Source organism: Prionailurus viverrinus, chromosome D1 (assembly GCF_022837055.1).
Source record: "Prionailurus viverrinus isolate Anna chromosome D1, UM_Priviv_1.0, whole genome shotgun sequence".
NCBI classification, from domain to species: domain Eukaryota; kingdom Metazoa; phylum Chordata; class Mammalia; order Carnivora; family Felidae; genus Prionailurus; species Prionailurus viverrinus.
In genome coordinates this window covers 55,129,782-55,150,851 of record NC_062570.1, presented here as the reverse complement: position 1 = coordinate 55,150,851, position 21,070 = coordinate 55,129,782, and the positions used below count along the sequence as shown (strand labels likewise).

The following is a 21,070-nucleotide window of genomic DNA, read 5'->3' as shown; positions in this document are numbered from 1 at the left end:
TCCATGAGCATGGAATGCTTTTCCATTTCTCTGTGTCCTCTTCAATTCCTTTTATAAGTATTCTATAGATTTCAGTGTGTGACTCAAAGCCATTATTTCCTTGTTGGTTTTCTGCTTAGATGATCTGTCCATTGCTGGAAGTGGGATGTCAAAGTCCCCTACTATTATTATATTATCACTGAGCTTCTTTATGTTTGTTAGTAATTCATGCATATTTTTAAGTGCTTTCAAGTTGGGGGCATAAATATTTACAATTGTTAGATCTTGATGGACAGACCCCTTAATTATGACATAATGCCTTTCATCTCCTGTTACCATCTTTGTTTTCAAATCTAGTTTGTCTGATATAAGTATGGCTATTCTGGCTTTCTTTTGATGTCCATTAGCATGATAGATGGTTCTCCATCCCCTCACTTTCAATCTGCAGGTGTCTTTAGGTCTAAAATGAGTACCCTGTAGGCAGCATATAGATTGATCTTGTTTTCTTTATCCATTCTAATACCCTATGTCTTTTGATTAGAGCATTTAGTTTATTTACATTAAGGGTGATTATTGAATAATATGAACTTAGTGCCATTGTGTTACCTTTAAAGTTGGTGTTTCTAGTGTTTTCTCTATCTCTTTATAGTCTTTGCTGCTTTTGGTCTTTTATTCCCCCCACTCAAAGAATCTCTCTGAATATTTCTTGCAGAGCTGGTTGAGTGGTCCTGACCTCCTTTAGTTTTTGTTTATCTAGGAAACTCTTTATCTTTCCTTCTATTCTGAATGACAGCCTTGCGGTATAAAGTATTGTTGGCTGCATATTCTTCCCATTCAGCACATTGAATATATGCTGCCATTCTCTTCTGGCTGCCATGTTTCTGTAGACAGATCTCTTGTGAACTCAATCTGTCTTCCCTTATAGGTTAAGGGTTTTTCCTCCCTCCCTTTCTGTTTTCAGGATTCTTTGTCTATGTATTTTGTGAATTTGACTATGATATGTCTTGGTGATGATCAGGTTTTGTTGAATTTAGTGGGAATTCTCCATGCCTCTTGGTTTTTGATGTCTGTGTCCTTCCCCGGATTAGGGAAATATTCAGCTATAATTTGTTCAGATAAACCTTCTGCCCATTTTTCTCTCTCTTCATCTTCTGGTACTCCTATTTTACGAATGTTAGTCCCTTTTTATAAGTTGCTAAGTTCCCTAAGTCTATCTTTGTGATTCATTACTTTTGTTTCCCTCTTCTTTTCAGCTTCATTATTTTCCATAATTTATCATCTGTATCACTAATTTGTTCCTCCTCTGCATCCATCTTCACTGTCATGGCATCCATTCAAGTCTGCATCTCAGTTATAGCATTTTTAATTTCAGCCTGACTAGATTTTAGCTCTTTATCTCTGCAATAAGAGATTCTGTATAGTCTCCTATGTTCTTTTCCAGCCCAGCTAGAATCATTATAATTGTTCTAAATTCTAGTCCTGACATCTTACTTACATCTGTATTGATTAAATCTCTGGTTGTCATTTTTTCCTGTTCTTTCTTTTGGGGTGAATTCCTCTGTCTTGTCATTTTGCGGAAAACAAGAAAAAATAATAAAATAAAAATTTTTAAATAATAATGAAGCTAGATCCTAAGTGTGTTTTGGTTTGTTTGCTAAGAGAAGCTTGATGGGGCACCTGGGTGTCTCAGCAGTTGAGTGTCTGACTCTTGATTTCAGCTTGGGTCATGACACCAGGGTTGTGGGATTGAGCCCATGTCACCGAGCATGGGGCCTGCTTGAGATATTCTCTCTCTCTCTCTCTCTCTCTCTCTCTCCCACTTTTCCCCATTCACATGTACTCTCTCAGAAAAACCAAAGTTTAAATAATTTTTAAAATATTTAAAGAGAAGTTTGATAGAAAAAAAGAGATTAAAATTAAAAATTAAAAAAATAATAAAATAAAATAAAAATTGCTCTTTCCTTACCCAAGGGAAAAAAACACAAAAGCAAAACAAACAAAAAACCCAAAGGAAGCTAGATCCTGATTCCCCTATAGCTGAAGTTTTGCAGCACTCTATGATCATTAGACTTAGTGCATGGAAGGGGTTTGTGCTGTTCTTCTGGGGGAAGGGCCCTCTGCTCTGGTTCTCAGGTGGATTTGCCCTAATAGAGATGTGTTTGGAGGGCCCAGGGGGGTGGGGCTTAGTTTAATGGCTCCATTCTCCACTTGGTGGTGTTTAGCCCACTGAGGTCAATCAGTGCTGGCTAGGGGTGAAAATAGCTTCACCCTGCTCTCTAGTCTCTGGAGTGGGAAGTTCCCACCCTCACAGAGGCACAATAAATCATCTGTAATCCCACCTTCCATCAGAACCCTGCCTTTCACCGTCTGTGTCCATGCTATCCACCTACTAGGTGGTGCTGCCCTCCTGGGTTCTATCTCAGGCTGTGTTTCAAAACCCCACACTTCAGAGACCCCCATGGCTCAGACCCACTCTTATCCTCTGGGGGATGGTCTTGCTATGCCATGGCCAGTGCTGGCTTGTCCCAGGAAATAGTCACATGACCACACAGTTGTAGTGGCTCAGAGCTTATGGTAAATAACAACACAGCCAGTTCCAGGGTTTGCTGTCCTCAGCCAATGTCTTTGTTCCTATACTAGTGATAGGGCAGCTCTATGGCACTTGTCCAGTCTTTTGCCCACGGATAGGCTGAGTTGCCTCTACCAAATGCACTCCAAGCATGGGAACTGCTTCTTCCCATGTGATCCAGGGGATCCTTAGATCTCGTTTGCCCAAACCCGAGGCTCTACCCTGCTTCCTCACCAGAGCACCACCAGGCACTGAGCTCTGAAACTTCAGACTCTGCGCGCCACTATTTATAAAAAAAACTGGTGGTATTGAAACCTTATCCTTTCCCCCCATCAATGGTTTTGGGGAACAGTTTTCTTGTACAGTTCTCTGTGAGTATTTTCACTTTTTTTCTTCACTGTTAGATCACCTCTCTCTGATCGGGATCTCTCCCTACCACAGCACCCTCAGCTCTTTTCTCCCACACATCAACCCTCTGCAGTTCTTATCTTCCATGGGTCATTTTTTCTGTTTTTAGACTTGCAGCTTAGCTCTCTAAGACTTCTGATTGGTTTTTTAGGTGTTCAGAATGATTTGATATTTATCTAGCTGATTGGGGGAGGAGGCAAGCTTAGAGTCACCCTACTCCACTGCCATCTTAACCGTCCTCTTGAGGACTAGCATTTGCACAATAGGATAGGTTTGACAAACTACCTAATTTGTAAGGCCAAGGAAGACTGGTTCTCAGGAGATTAAATATGAAATGAGATAGCTCAACATGTAAAGGTACAGCTAATGTGAATCTGTTGAGTGTTGAAAATAACAACATTGAATGAACCATAAAATAGGCCATGAAATAAGACTAGAAAAAGGATGTTCTACTACCCTTTCAAAGGGAAGATTTTAAGACCGATCCTCTAGTAGAATAAGCCTTTTTTTCCTCCATCCATCCCTTGTGCCTAAGATTCAAATAGCTAATATAAACTCCAACTCTGCTAATACAAGAGTAATCTTGGGTTCTGAAGACTCCCGGCACCAACTGGATACCATCCTAGACAGGAGCACCTCATGAGGCTACTTGGGAAGAGAGTAGAGGAAACATGAAACATTACTCACCAACAGCAATGAAACACTACTCACCACCAGCAATGAAGAGTAGGCAGTCAGGATCCCAAATAAACTCAGCAAAACAATGGACCAAAAGAACCAGTATCCTGTACCTAGAAAAATGACCCTGCAAAAATGTGTTTCAATTCTTAAAATATAGCAGCAATAAGTAGTGTCTGTGTCAAGGGTAGGGAATAAGACTGGACTAGATGAGGCTTAGGAAAATGGAAGGAGGTAAGAGAAGAAATCTGAGAATAGATCTGTGAAGAGCTCTGGAGATATTTAGTTGAAAGTTTTAACTTTATCCTATAGGCAACTGGGTACTTTAGTGGGGTTCTGTATACGTGGTATGATATTTTTTTAATTATTTAGAATATATACTCAAAACTTATGTCCTCTTTAAAAAAAAGCAATATAATAATACAGAAATTCTGCAATGTCAAAAGAGAAAAAGCCATCCATAAGTTCACCACCTTAATAAAATTAATGTTTTCTGGGGCGCCTGGGTGGCTCAATCAGTTGAGCGACCGACTTAAGCTTAGGTCATGATCTCACGGTTTGTGAGTTCGAGCCCTGCGTTGGGCTCTGTGCTGACAGCTCGGAGCCTGGAGCCTGCTTCTGATTCTGTGTCTCCCTCTCTCACTGCCCCTCCCCCACTCATGCTCTGTCTGTCTCTGTCTCAGAAATAAACATTAAAAATAAATAAATAAATAAATAAATAAATAAATAAATAAATGTTTTCCATTTTGGCATGTTCCCTGCCCATTTGCATGTATGTTTTCATATATAGCTGCAATCACAGCCACCATTATTAACTGCTCTATGCTAGAGCTAAGATATTTGGGCCCTTTAAAAGCAGTGTGGAGGTTTCTCAGAAAATTAAAAATAGACCTACCCTATGATACAGCAATAGCACTGTTAGGAATTTATCCAAGGGATACAGGAGTACTGATGCATAGGGCCACTTGTACCCCAATGTTTATAGCAGCACTCTCAACAATAGCCAAATTATGGAAAGAGCCTAAATGTCCATCAACTGATGAATGGATAAAGAAATTGTGGTTTATATACACAATGGAATACTACGTGGCAATGAGAAAAAATGAAATATGGCCTTTTGTAGCAACATGGATGGAACTGGAGAGTGTGATGCTAAGTGAAATAAGCCATACAGAGAAAGACAGATACCATATGGTTTCACTCTTATGTGGATCCTGAGAAACTTAACAGAAACCCATGGGGGAGGGGAAGAAAAAAAAAAAAGAGGTTAGAGTGGGAGAGAGCCAAAGCATAAGAGACTGTTAAAAACTGAGAACAAACTGAGGGTTGATGGGGGGGTGGGAGGGAGGGGAGGGTGGGTGATGGGTATTGAGGAGGGCACCTTTTGGGATGAGCACTGGGTGTTGTATGGAAACCAATTTGACAATAAATTTCATATATTAAAAAAAAAAGATATTTGGGCCCTTTAAAAACAGTTCGAACGTGTTCTGTTCCTTAAGTATGTTATGAGAGAAAGCTGCTAATAATATGCTAAGAGAAACAGTGTTATTCTGGTCTACGTATTATATGTCAAATAATGTGAACTCATTTCCAGATAACAGGAATTACCTTCTCTTCATATAAAACCTGGAGAAATTATAACTTAATAATATAAAATTTAGATTAGTGAACATATAACCACATTAAAATCAATAAGGGAAATTCTCTCTCCTCACAGGCTTTAAGACACATCAAGAACAAAGAAACAGGCAATCAGCCATCCTAGTGAGAGCTATCCCAAATCAAGACACTGGGAATAGTATTCTGTAGAATATGAACTCACAACTAGAAATCCAAAAGCAGCAAATAATGTCAGCAAATGAATTCAATAAAGCCAACAAATAAAAAACTTGCACTTAAGAAAATATAATGGCACAATCAGAAAAGAATCACAAAATAAATATATTTAAGATGTTTAGAGAAATAAAGGAAGGACTAACATCCATGTAACAAGAATATAATGCTTTGGGGTTTTCAAAAAAGATTTTAAGTAATCTCTACACCCAAAATGGGGCTTGAACTTACAACCCCAAGATCAAGAGTCACATTTTCTACTGACTGAACCAGCCAGGTACCCCAAGAATATGATGTTTCAATATGAGCACAGGGATAATAAAAACAAAAAACAAAGTTCTTGGGGAAAAAAATGAAAGATGGACTTAGTATCAGTCTAGATACAGCCAAAGGATTAATCAAACAGCTTAACCAAGAAGCAACACCAACTTTGCTTTCAAGTGAGAATGGAAAGTTAAGGTTTGCCATTTAATGGTGCCTCTACCTTTTCTAATCATTTCCCTGGCTACATTAGATTTTTTCTTTTTTTTTACTTCCTTTCAACCTTATTTTGTATATTCAATCACACATAAATATTATTAGTTCAATTCATCTGCTGTGAACTTCAGGCAAAGGAAGAGCTGTGGTTTTATTTCTCTCTCTCCCTCTTCTACCTCTTCCTGTCCCATGAATCTGTACTCATTCTTAGTGGTGGTGTGTGCATGTGGTGGGGGGAGATAACAAAAGGGAGTGAGAAGAATGAAAAGGAGTTAGCTTAAGTGACTGCCTACACATCAGTGGAACTTAAAAAAGGAAGTCTTTCTTGGTCATCACTCCTTTAATCTGCAAATATACAGTTGCTGGGAATATACAGTAGGCTCACTCCATATGGATTGTCTAATGCAGGCTTCTTCTGACTTAGTGTTTTCAAGCAGTTTTCTCCTTGCTCTGGGCCATTTGCTTTATATCCCCTTAGCAGCATAATCACATCCCCCTTTTAGATGGAGGCCTTATCATTCAATACAGAAAGACTTTTTAGGGAAGACTAGTCAAGCAGCCTCCTCACCTAAATCCACATTTGCTGCACCAATGCTTAAAGAGACCTTCCAGGACCCCTTCTCTGCTTTCCCATAGCTGCAAGATGCAGCTTTCTTGTACCGTCCCCAAATACATTTCCTACATACCACAATGCTTTATATTAATCCCACCAATTTATTGTCAGCTGACAGTAATCCTGAGGGGGACAAAAAGACACATTGTGGTGAGGCATTAGAAACTTTCACATAACATAAAGAATGGGGAGACATGTCTAACCCCACAACACACATGGGGGGAAAAGGGAAGTGATAGTTACCCCATCAAAAATTCTGCTCTAAAAGGGAATAACAACTAAAAAAGCTGGATGATATGTTCTTTAAAATCTAAATGAAGGCATCAGGGAGCCAATAAGCAGTGACGAACTATGGAACCAAGATCCAAGTAAGAGAGGAAAATCCACAATACATAACTTGTCATTTGGGTGATTTTTCTCTAGAAGAAGTGGCTGAGATAGAGACATCTTGCAGGGCTAGGAGGACAAAAATATGGGGAGGGTAATATGCTAGACACTACACACTTTGATTTGGGACCTTCTGGGGCTAAATCTTAGGAGTAAGCACAAACCAAAAATAGACTGCTTCTGGGGGACTGAATCATAGCTTTGAACAATTTAAGTATGTAATATTGAATTAAGGTGAACAGGATTTGCTAATACACCTAGGTATTTGTCAGAGTAACTGAGAGGACATAATGTAATCCAAAGTCTCAAATTACCTATACAACTTATTATATACAATACTGTGCTCAAGCAAAACAATCAGGCATGCTAGGATAGGAGACCACATTAGTGAATGCCTAAAGAAATGACAACATAAAAAGATCTCTGGCATATCTAGGTAAGAAAGGTATTAGACACAGTCTTCTAAATAAATATCCTTAAAATGTTTAGACTGTGACAAAATTAAGAATTTCAGTATAGAACTATTTAAAAGGAGACCAATTTAAAAAAATAAAAGAATTTGTTAAACAAAGAATAGGTCAAAAAAAATATCAAGAATGAAACAGAGACACGTGAACAAATATACAAAAAATAAAGAAAAGTAAGACACTTGGGGATAAAGAAAGGAGGTCTAATATACATAAAATTGAAGTTCCAAACATAGAGGTGATAAAAAATTGAGTAAAAACATCTGAAAAGAGAGTGGCTGAGAACTTCTCCAAAATGATTAAAATATGTTATTGGTCTGGGATCAGTCAGTAAAGGATTTATTATAGGGATCAGACCTTATGCTGTTATAGAAGCCACTAGAGAAGGCTATATAAGTCTGTTACATCTGCTCTGATATTTGGCCTAAAGTTTCTAGAACTCAGGCCAGCAGTCGGGAAGGAAAACTGAACCCGACATATGAGAGAACTAAACTCTATAATGAGAAACTGGAACCCACAAGAACAAACTGAAACACATGAGGGTAAACTGAAACCCATGTGGACAACACAATGGAACCTGTGTCTGTCTTTCACTGGGTCAAGCATTTAGCTAAGCTAGTCCAGGGTACTGCTGCCTCAACATCCATTTTGTTTGGCCAAGTGGGCTGCAAGGAAGCTAAACTGACATTAGCCCCCTCAGAGAAACACATGCCCTATACAGCATCCCGGAGTCACAAGCAAATATAAATTCCTGATAGGACTCCCCCAACAGCCCTTGGGATCAGATTTCCTCTGCTCCCTGGCACCTGTATGCCTTATGTGCCCCTTAGATATGACTCTCATGGGGCTTACCACTCTCCTGCTCTTTTAGTTTGAATTGACCAATCTGGTCCCAGCCCAGTAACCACTCCATCCAAGGACACTAATAAAGGCATGTGCCTAAGTCATGCCTCTCTGTCTAAACTCTGCCTTGACCTTCCATGTGCCCCCTTGAGGTGTGCCATGTACATCCTCTAGTACCTATAAGTAATAAACTTCTCTCTTTTGATTTCTCTTGTGGCCTGTTGTTAAACCACCACTCACTACTGTTGTTGCCTTGACTCATGATCCAGCACCCTGTGCTCCACAGAAAAGAATGTTAATTTAGCAAAGTTACAATACACTGCCTCCAACCTTGATGATAAGAATGACCTGTAGGGGCGCCTGGGTGGCGCAGTCGGTTGAGCATCCGACTTCAGCCAGGTCACGATCTCGCGGTCTGGGAGTTCGAGCCCCGCGTCGGGCTCTGGGCTGATGGCTCAGAGCCTGGAGCCTGTTTCCCATTCTGTGTCTCCCTCTCTCTCTGCCCCTCCCCCGTTCATGCTCTGTCTCTCTCTGTCCCAAAAATAAATAAAATGTTAAAAAAAAAAAAATTAAAAAAAAAGAATGACCTGTAGAAAAAGTTGGTGCCTTTGGTCATTGAGCTGCACACTTATATGGCCTAGGACACAGAGAAACTAAAAAAGAGATGGCAGGATTAGGGAGTATGTAGGCCAAGGTACCACCCCATGCCCCAGCATGAAGGCTGCCATAATGCCTGGGCACATCAGTGATCTTCATATTATAAAACAATGGCTGCTGATTCACTTCCCACATGCAAATTTTATGCAACTTTCTCGTGTACCTAATCCTAACCCAATCCTATACTGGCAACAGAATTCTTAGAAATGTAGTTTCAGTTTAGCAGTCCCAGATAATATAGGATCACAGCCCACTCATGGTCAACTTGGAATCCATACACACCTCTACCAACTACTCTTATTTTCTAATATGATGCAATTATCTCTCATAGAACCAAAAATACACCAATCATCTCTCCAAAAGAGGTTAGAGTTCTCACCACAGGGTGATGGTTATACCTCCAGTTTAAGTACTGATATATATGGTCAACTACTATTGACACACCCTATTATGAAAAAAGAGAAAAATGTGTGTGTATGTATGCATACATACATACTATATATATACATATACATATATACATGTATATATATATATATATATATATATATATATATATAGAAGGAGGGAAGGAGAGAGGAGCAAGCAGAATTCTGGCCCCCATGAATTCTGTCCTCTGGTGTCACACCAGTGATAATGTTATATAAGATGGTAAAAGGAACTTTGCAGACGTAATTAAGGTTACTAAACAGCTGACTTTAAAATAGGGAGATTAACCTGGATTATCTGGGTAAATCCAGTGTTATCACATGAACTCTTAAAATCAGAAGAGGAGAGCATAAAAGGAAGTAAGAGAAATGAGAAAGAAGAACTCAGAAATCTGAAGTTTGAGAGGACTTGACACAAAGTTCTTAGTTCTGAAGATAGAGAAGGTCACAAGCTAAAGAATTCACTGGCTTTGAGAAGGTGAGAACAACTTCCATCTGATAACCACCAAAGAAAGGGCACTTCATTCCTACAATGAGAAATACATGGATTCTGCCAACGCTGAATAAACCAAGAAGTGGATTCTCACCCAGTCTACACATAAATGCTCAGGCCAGCTAGCACGTTGATTTCAGTATTATAAGATCCTAAGCAGAGTACCCAGCTGAGTATGACTGACTTCTGACCTACAAACTATAAGACAATAAACAGATATTGTTTTAGGCCACCCAATTTTCAGTAATTTGGTATAGTAACAATGGTAAAACTGCCCATAAAACTTACTTGTGACATTAGAACCTGTGGGAGCACACTCATGTATACAACTTCTATTTGATAATGGACTATTTAGTGAGAATTCTGCTTGCTGCTGAGTATGTTTCTTCCAACTATGCATTCCAAAACTAGAGAAATAACCATAGAGTGGGATTGGGATGTGCTAGACCCACTATGGAAATGGACCTCAGCCAGGAGGAGGGGCCAAGATGGCAGAGCTGCATGGAACTTTTTTCTCCCTCTCTTGTCCCTGAAATACAGCTAAATCAACACCAAACCATCTTGCAAATGGTTTGCAAATAGTTTCCAAACCTAGAAAACTGATTTGAGGATTAACACAACGATCTGCACAACTTGAACCACAGAACTCAGCAGGTACGTGGTGTGGAGAGGTGAGCTGGGGTAGACAGAAGCCACAGAGGGTAGAGAGCTGCTTTTGCTTGAGGAGAAAGAACAGAGACAGGGGGAAAGTACAGGAAAAGCACTCCCTTACCCCACAAAAGCAGCTGAAGAGAAAGAGAAAGAGTGAATGGAACAAAAAAGAAAGGAGAAAGGGACTGCAAGGGGCTAAACAAAAAAAGAAAGAAAGGAGAAAGGAGAGGGTTTGAATTCCATTAAGATGCTATAAATAGGAGAGCACAGAGCTTGAAACTCTGCAGCTCAATACTGGCAGAGCTCTGGTGGGAAGAGCTAATCCTCAGGAGCAGTGAAGTCCAAGGGGTCCTCAGGCCACACGGGGAGAGGTAGTTCCCCTGCTGGGAGGACATTTGGTACAGGCTATGTGGCCTCCCCACAGGCAAAGGTCCCAGCGGACCCCAGACAACAGCCACATTTGCTGGTGTTGGAACAAGGATGTTAGGGGTGAAGTCTGGTACCAGATGGATGTGGTGATTTACCATAATCCCTGAAACCCTGCTGCTACACGATCACACGAACTTCTGGGGTGGGCTAGCACCCAGCCGCAGTCTCTAGACATCTGCAGCCCGACAGTGACACAAACATACCAGGGGGCTGGCCAGCACCCAGCCAGTGCTCAGTGAGACCCTCCCCTAGAGGGTCTGAGCAGGTCAAAGCTGCAGGACCCTCAGAAGTGAAGGGTTTGGAAACACAGCCCCATCTTAGATAAAACTCAGAAGGGAGGTGCCAGCTGGCAGGTTGATGGCTTGGTCATGTGCAGCATAGAAGTGGGGAGTGGACGGAAACTCTTGCTGATTGCTGGTCAGCAAGAGTACAGAATTCTGATACTAGAGACTAGGTAGCTGGGTGACACCATTTTCTTTTCTTTTTTTAATGTTCGTTTATTTTTGAGAAAGAAAAAGAGAGACAGAGCATGAGCGGGGCAGGGGCAGAGAGAGAGGGAGACACAGAATCTGAAGCAGGCTCCAGGCTCTGAGATGTCAGCACAGAGCCCAATGTGGGCCTCAAACCCACAAACTGTGAGATTATAACCTGAGCCAAAGTTGTATGCATAACCAAATGAGCCACCCAGGCGCCCCTAGGTGATGCCATTTTCACCCCTCCTGCACATGCACATACATGCCTACACATGCCACAACAATCCATGCCAGTAAACTAAACAGTGCCATCTCAGGAAGAATGGAGCCGCTATACCAAGCCCTGTCCAACTGGGCCAATCATGCTAGATGAACACCACAAACTCTCTCTACCTGCTTAGTTTACAGACTATAAAGTGCTTCATAGTTTGACTTCTAGGGGAAAGTGGATGTAATTTCAATTGTATTCATCCTGTTCACTGGTACATCTACTCAATTTTTTTTCTTTTCTCATTCTTGAATACAGAATTTATTTTTATTTTCCATTTCTATAAAAAGAATCTTTCTTTAATTTTTGTACTTTATTTTTTACTTTTTAATAAGTTTTTTAAATTCTATTTTACTGTCATCATTTCATTTTATTCTATTTTATTGTATTGATTTTCTTAAATTTCAAACATTTCCATTTCTTTTTCCTCTTCTTTTCTTTTTATTTCTATTCTGTCAAGCTTCTTTCAAAACCAGGCCAAGACACACGTAGGAATTAGCATCCTTTATTTGATTTTTTGTGTTGTTTTTAATTTCTATTTAAAATTATTTTATTTTATTAATTCTCTTTCTTCCTTCCAAATGACGAAATGGAGGAATTCACCCAAAAAGAAAGAACAGAAAGGAATGACAGCCAGGGACTTAATCAACACAGGTACAACCAAGATGTCTGAACCAGAATTTGGAATCATGATAATAAGAATACTAGCTGGGGTTGAAAATAGCATAGAGGGGCGCCTGGGTGGCGCAGTCGGTTAAACCTCCGACTTCAGCCAGGTCTCGATCTCCCGGTCCGTGAGTTCGAGCCCCGCGTCGGGCTCTGGGCTAATGGCTCAGAGCCTGGAGCCTGTTTCCGATTCTGTGTCTCCCTCTCTCTCTGCCCCTCCCCCGTTCATGCTCTGTCTCTCTCTGTCCCAAAAATAAAAATAAAAAACGTTGAAAAAAAATTAAAAAAAAAAAGAAAATAGCATAGAATCCCTTTCTGCAGAGAATAAAGAAGTAAAATCTAGTCAGGACAAAATTAAAAATGCTATAACTGAGCTGCCATCTGGAATAGATGCCCTGGCGGCAAGGATGGGTGAAGCAGAGTGGTGAATCATCAATACAGAGGACAAACTTATGGAGAATAACGAAGTAGAAAAAAATAGGGAAACTGAGGCAAAAGAGAATGATATAAGAATTAGAGAACTCAGTGACTCATTAAAAAGGAATAACATCCGAATCATAGGGGGTCCAGAAGATGAAGAGAGAGGAAAAGGGGTAGAAGGTTTATGTGAGCAAATCATAGTAGAAAAGTTTCCTAACCTGGGGGAAGACACAGAAATCAAAATCCAGGAAGCACAGAGAACTCCCATTAGTTTCAACAAAAACCAACCATCAACAAGGCATATCATAGACAAATTCACAAAATACTCAGGCAAGGAAAGAATCATGAAAGCATCAAGGGAAAAAGAATCCTTAACCTACAAAGGAAGACAGATCAGGTTTGCAGCAGACCTGTCTACAGAAACTTGGCAGGCCAGAATGGAGTGGCAGAACATATCCAATGTGCTGAATTGGAAAAATATACAGTCAAGATCTTTATCCAACAAGGCTGTCATTCAAAATAGGAGAGATAAGAAGTTTTCCAAACAAAAACTAAAGGAGTTCGTGACCACTAAACCAGGCCTGCAAGAAATTTTGAGGGGGATTCTCTGAGGGGAGAAAAGATGAAAAAAAAAAAAAAAAAAAGACCAAAAGCAACAAAGACCAGAAAGGACCAGAGAACACCACCAGAAACTCCAACTCTACAGGCAACATAATGTCAATAAATTTGTATCTGTCAGTACTCGCTTTAAATGTCAATGGATTAAAGATCAATCAAAAGACATAGGGTAACAGAATGGATAAGAAAACAAGATACATCTATATGCTGTTTACAAGAGACCCACTTTAGACCTAAAGACACCTTCAGATTGAAAGTCAGGGGATAGAAAACCATCTATCATGCTAATATTCACCAAAAGAAAGCTGGAGTAGCCATACTTATATCAGACAATCTAGATTTTAAAATAAAAACTGTAACAAGAGATGAAGACGGGCATTATATCATAATTAAGGGATCTAGCCACCAAGAAGATCTAATAGTTATAAACATTTATGCTCCAAATGTGATGACACCCAAATATATAAATCAATTAATCACAAACATACAGAAGCTCACTTCAACACCCCACTTACAGCAATGGACAGATCATCTAAACAGAAAATCAACAAGGAAACAATGGCTTTGAATGACACACTAGACCAGATGGACTTGACAGATGTATTCAGAACATTTCATCCTAAAGCAGCGAATATACATTCTTCTCCAGTACACATGGAACGTTCTCCAGAATACACCACATATTGGGACACAAATCAGCCCTCAACAAGTACAAAAAGAGTGAGATCATACCATGCATATTTTCAGACCACAACACTATGAAACTTGATATCAACCACAAGAAACAATTTGGAAAGATGACAAATACTTCAAGACTACAGAATGAATCCTACTAAAGAATGAATGTGCCAACCAAGACGTTAAAGAGGAAATTTAAAAGTACATGGAAGCCAATGAAAATGATAAAACCACAGCCCAAAGCCTCTGGGACGCAGCAAAGGCAGTCATTAAGAGGGAAGTATATAGCAATCCAGACCTTCCTAAAGAAGGAAGAAAGGTCTCAGATACACAACCTAACCTTACACCTTGCAGAGCTGCAAAAAGAACAGCAAATAAAACCCAAAACAAGCAGAGATGGGAAATAATAAAGATTAGGGCAGAAATCAATGCTATCAAAACCAAAAAAAAAAAAAAAAAAACCCAAAAAACAAAAAACAAAAAAACCCAGAACAGATCAATGAAACCAGGAGCTGGTTCTTTGAAAAAATTAACAAAATTGATAAACACCTGGCCAGTTTGCTCAAAAAGGAAAAGGAAAGGACCCAAATAAAATCAAGAATGAAAGAGGAGAGATCACAACCAACACAGCAGAAACACAAACAGTAAGAGAATGAGCAATTATATGCCAATAAAATGGGCAATCTGGAAGAAATGGACAAATTCCTAGAAACATATAAACTACCAAAACTGAAACAGGAGCAAATAGAAAATCTGAACAGACCCACAACTAGTAAAGAAATCGAATTAGTAATCAAAAATCTGCCAAAAAACGAGTCCAGACCCGGATGGCTTTTCAGGGGAATTCTACAAAACATTTAAAGAATAGTTAACGCCTATTCTTTTGAAGCTGTTCCAAAAAATAGAAATGGAAGGAAAACTTCCAAATTCATTTTATGAAGCCAGCATTACCTTGATTCCAAAACCAAAGACCCCACTAAAAAAGGAGAACTACAGACCAATTTCCCTGATGAACATGGATGCAAAAGTCCTCAACAAGATACTAGCTGACCAGATGCAAAAATACAAAAAAAAAGAACTATTCACCATTATCAAGTGGGATTTATACCTGGGATGCAGGGCTGGTTCAATATCCGCAAAATAATTAACGTGATTCATCACATCAATAAAAGAAAGAACAAGAACCAAATGATCCTCTCCACAGATGCAGAGAAAGCCTCTGACAAAATATAGCATCCTTTCTTGATAAAAGCCTTTAAGAATGTAGGGATAGCAGGATCATACCTGAAGACCATAAAAGCCATATATGAAAGATCCACCACTAATATCATCCTCAATGGGGAAAAACTGAAGAGCTTTACCCCTAAGATAAGGAACATGACAGGGATGTCCACTCTCGCCACTGTTCTTCAACATAGTATTGGAAGTTTAGCCTCAGAAATCAGACAACACAAAGAAATAAAAGGCATTCAAATCAGCAAGGAGGAAGTCGAAGTTTCACTCTTCACAGACAACATGATACTCTATACGGAAAACCCAAAAGATTCTACCAAAAAATTGCTACAACTGATCCATGAATTCAGCAAAGTTATAGGATTTAAAATCAATGCACAGTAGCCTCTCTCGAAAAGTGTGGAGGTTCCTCAAAAAATTAAAAATAGAACTACCCTGTGACCCAGCAATAAAACTACTAGGAATTTACCCAAGGGATACAGGAGTGCTGATGCATAGCGGCACATATACCCCAAGTTTATAGCAGTGCTTTCAACAATAGCCAAATTATGGAAACAGCCTAAATGTGCATCAACTGATGAACGGATAAAGAAAATGTGGTTTATATACACAATGGAATACTACTTGGCATTGAGAAAGAATGAAATCTGGCCATTTGCAGCAATGTGGATGGAACTGGAGGGTATTATGCTAAGTGAAATAAGTCAGTCAGAGAAGGACAGATATCATATGTTTTCACTCATATGTGGATCTTGAGGAACTTAACAGAAGACCATGGGGGAGGGTAAGGGGAAAAATAGTTACAAACAGAGAGGGAAGGAGGCAAACCATAAGCAACTTAAATACAAAGAACAAACTGAGGGTTGATGGGGAGTGGAGGAGAGGGGAAAATGGGTGATGGGCATTGATGAGGGCACTTGGGATGAGCACTGGGTGTTATATGTAAGCCAATTTGACAATAAAGTATATTCAAAAAATAAAATCAATGCACAGAAATCAGTTGCATTCCTATATACCAACAATGAAGCAACAGAAAGCGAAATCAATGAATCTATCCCATTTACAATTGCAACAAAAACCGTAAGATACCTAGGAATAAACCACAGAGGTGAAAAATCTATACACTGAAAACTATAGAAAGCTTATGAAAGAAATTGAAGAAGACACAAAAAAATGGAAAAAGATTCCATGCTCCTGGATAGGAAGAACAAATATTGTTAAAATGTCGATACTACACAAAGCAATCTACATATTCAATGCAATCCCTATCAAAAGAACACCAGCATTCTTCAAAGAGCTAGAACAAACAATCCTAAAACGTGTATGGAACCATACACCAAAAGACCATACCAAAAGACCCCGAATAGCCAAAGCAATCCTGAAAAAGAAAACCAACCAAAGCCGGAGGCATCATAATCCTGGGCTTCAAGCTGTATTACAAAGTTGTAATCATCAAGACAGTATGGTACTGACACAAAAACAGACACTCAGATCAATGGAACAGAATAGAGAACCCAAAAGTGGACCCACAAGCGTATGACTAACTAATCTTTGACAAAGCAGGAAAGAATATCCAATGGAATAAAAGTCTCTTCAGCAAGTGGTGCTGGAAAAACTGGACAGCGACATGCAGAAGAATGAACCTGGACCACTTTCTTATACCACACACAAAAATAAATTCAAAATGGATGAAAGACCTAAATGTAAGACAGGAAGCCATCAAAATCTTCGAGGAGAAAGCAGGAAAAACCTCTTTGACCTTGGCCTCAGCAACTTCTTACTCAACATGTCTCTGGAGGCAAGGGAAACAAAAGCAAAAACGAACTGTTGGGAACTCATCAAAATAAAAAGATTCTGCACAGCAAGGGAAATAATCAGCAAAACTAAAAGGCAACCAACAGAACAGGAGAAGATATTTGCAAATGACACATCAGATAAAGGGTTAGTATCCAAAATCTATAAAGAACGTATCAAACTCAACACCCAAAATACAAATAATCCAGTGAAGAAATGGGCAAAAGACATGCATAGACACGTCTCCAAAGAAGACATCCAGATGGTTAACAGACACATGAAAAAATGCTCAACATCACTCATCATCAGGGAAATACAAATCAAAACCACAAGGAGATACCACCTCACACCAGTCAGAATGGCTAACATTAACAACTCAGGCAACAACAGATGTTGGTGAGGATTCGGATAAAGAGGATCTCTTTTGCACTGCTGGTGGAAATGCAAACTGGTACAGCCAGTCTGGAAAACAGTATGGAGGTTCCTCAAAAAATTAAAAACAGAACTACCCTACAACCCAGCAATTGCACTACTAGGTAATTATTCAAGGGATATAGGTGTGCTGTTTCAAAGGGGCACATGCACCCCAATGTTTATAGCAGTGCTATGGATAATAGCTAAAGTATGGAAAGAGCCCAAATGTCCATCAATGGATGAATGGATAAAGAAGATGTGGCATATGCATATATATATATATATATATATATATATATATATATATATATATATATAAAATATATATATATACACACACACATATATATACATATATATGCATATACACACACACACACATACACACACACACACACACACACACACACACACACACCATGGAGTATTACTTGGGAATCAAAAGGAATGAGATCTTGCCATTTGCAACTACATGGATGGAACTAGAGGGCATTATGCCAAGTGAAATTAGTCAGAGAAAGACAAATATCATATGACTTCACTCATATGTGGAATTTAAGATACAAAACAGATGAACATAAGGGAAGGGATGCAAAACTAATATAAAAACAAGGAGGGAGACAAAATATAAGAGAATTAAATACAGAGAACAAACTGAGGGTTGCTGGAGGGGTTGTGGGTGGGGGGTGGGCTAAATGGGCAAGGGGCACTAGGAAGGACACTTGTTGGGATAAGCACTGGGTGTTATACCTAGGGATGAATCATTGGAATCTACTCCTGAAATCATTATAGCACTATATGCTAACAAACTTGGATGTAAATAAATAAATAAATGGACCTGAGCCAATTGCCATCTGTTACCTATCATCCAAAAAAGAAAGCCTTATTCTGACTAGTGAATCACAGTGGTGTTTTTACAGCTCCAGAAATTCATGTCAGTTCAGTGTCAGTGTCCATTAATTCCCCGAAAGTACAACCCCAATGCACAACCACCTTGGTAAATGGCCAGAGATTCTTTGGGGGAAAAACTAGGAAGAAGACTGACAGAAGGAAGAAATACTTTTGGTCATGTAGCAAGGTCCTTCTGCAAGGCCTTCTCTTCATTCAAGGGCCAATTTATTTGGTAAATGAATAAAACTGAGAGCAGGCAAACAACAGAAAAGATGAACAAAGCTAAAAGTTGAATCTTTGAAAAGGTAAAATCAACAAACCTTTAGCGAGACTAACCAAGGAAGAAAGCGAGGACCCAAATAAATAAAATTATAATGAAAAGGGAGACATTCCAATCAATACCACAGAATTGAAAATGATTGTAAGAGACTACTACGAACAACTATATGTCAACAAACTAGACAGCCTAGAAGAAATGGATAAATTCCCAGAAACATACAATCTACCAAAATGAATCATGAAGAAATAGAAAATCTGAACAGATCAATATTGAATGAGGAGACTGAATTAGTAATAAAAAACTTTCCAACAAAGAAAATCTTGGGACCAAGACTGCTTCCCTAGTGAATTTTACCAAATATTTAAAGAATTAATACTGATCCTTCTCAAACTCTTCCCAAAACTGAAGAGGGAAAACACTCCCAAACTCATTTTACAAAGCCAGAATTACCCTGATATCAAAGCCAGATAAGGGCACTACAAGAAAAGAAAACTACAGGCTGATATCCCTGATGAATATAGAAGCAAAAATTCATAACAAAATATTAGCAAGCCATGGGTCGCCTGGGTGGCTCAGTCGGTTGAGCCTTCGACATGAGCTCAGGTCGTGATCTCACAGTTTGTGGGTTTGAGCCCCATGTCGAACAGCTCGGAACCTGGAACCTGCTTCAGATTCTGTGTCTCCCTCTCTCTCTGCCCCTTCCTCACTTGCACTCTCTCTTTCTCTCTAAAATAAACATTAAAATTAAAAAAAATTTTAAACAAAATATTAGCAAGCCAAATTCAATAGCACATTAAAAAGATCATATACCATAATCAAGTGAGATTCATCCCAGTGATGCAAGGATGGTTCAACATATACAAATCAATAAATGTGATACATTACATTAATAGGATGAAAGACAAAAATCATATGATCATCTCCATAGATGAAAAAAAGAGCACTTAACAAAATTCAACACCTACTCATGATAAAAATTCTCATGATAAAAATTCTCAGTGGGAAAACGGAGAAACAAACTCTTAACTATAGAAAATAAACCGATGGTTACCAGGGAGGAAGGGGAGTGGAATGGATTAAATAGGTGGTAGGGATTAAGGAGGGTACTTGTGATGAGCACCATTGTATGGAAGTATTAAATCACTAAATTCTACACCTGAAACTAAATTTACACTGTATGCTAACTGGAATTTAAAAGTTGAAAAGGAAAAAAACTCTCAACAAATAAAATATAGGAAGAATATACTTCCATATAATAAAGGACACATATGACAAGCCCATAGTGAGTATCTCACTCAACTGTGAAAGGTCGAAAGCTTTTCCTCGAAGATCAGGAACACGACAAGAGTGCACACTCTCACTACTCCTATTCAACATAGTACTGGAAGTCCTAGCCAGAGCCATCAGGCAAGAAAAGAAATAAAAGGCATCAGAATCAGAAAGGAAGAAGTACGACTGTGTCTACTTGCAGATTACATAATTTTATATACAGAAAATCCTAGACTCCACCAAAAAACAGTTAAATATAATTAACAAATTAACAAATACAAAATCACCACACAAAAATTAATGGCATTACTGTACACTAATAATGAGTTATCTGAAAAAGAAATAAGGAAAAAATCCTATTTACATTAGTATCAACAATAAAATACTTAGGAATAAATTTAACCAAGGAGGTAAAGGTGTATGTACTGAAAAAGATAAGACACTGAGGAAACAAAGTGAAGACACAAATAAATGGAAAGATATCTCATGTTCATGATTGGAAGAATGTTATTAAAATTTCCATATTACCCAAAGTCATCTACAGATTGTTCAATCCCTATAAAAATTTCAAAGGCATTTTTCATAGAAAACAATCCTAAAATTTTTAAGGAACCACAAAAGACCTTCAATAGCCAGAGCAATCTGGAGAAAGAACAAAGCTGGAGGCATGACACTCCTTGATTTCAAACTGTATTACAAAGCCACAGTAATCAAAACAGTATGGTTTTGGCATTAAAAAATAGACACATAGATCAGTGGAACAGAATAAAGAGCCCAGAAATAAAACCATGTAATAAGGTCAATTAATTTATGGCAAAGAAGCGAAAAACCAAGAATGTACAATGGGAAAAGAACAGTCTCTTCAATGAGCAGTGTTGGGAAAACTGGACAGCCACATAGCAAAGAATAAAACTGGACCACTCTGCTATACCATACACAAAGATCAACTCAAATGGATTATTAAAGATTTTAATATAAAACTTGAAATCATAAAACTCCTAGAATAAAACATAAGCAGTAAGCTCCTTGACATCCATCTCGGTGATGATTTTTTGGATTTGACACCAAAAACAAAGGCAACAAAACAAGCAAGCGGGACTACATCAAACGAAAAAGCTTCTGCCCAGCAAAGGAAGCCATTCTCCATATTTTAC

The 21,070-nt window shown here is 38.8% G+C and overlaps 1 protein-coding gene across 5 annotated transcripts in view; it reads right to left on the bottom strand.

Moving 5' to 3' along the window:
* GDPD4 (glycerophosphodiester phosphodiesterase domain containing 4) overlaps positions 1 to 21,070 on the bottom strand; it is a 184,080-nt gene that overhangs the window by 132,414 nt on the left and 30,596 nt on the right. For 4 of the 5 annotated variants that reach the window (XM_047878460.1, XM_047878458.1, XM_047878461.1 and 1 more), the window contains exon 4: positions 3,668 to 3,761. The exons of the other annotated variant lie outside the window; for it this stretch is intronic. In XM_047878460.1, the coding sequence (XP_047734416.1) occupies positions 3,668 to 3,761 (94 nt within the window). The remainder of the gene's footprint in view (positions 1 to 3,667; positions 3,762 to 21,070) is intronic. 5 annotated transcript variants of the gene reach the window in all.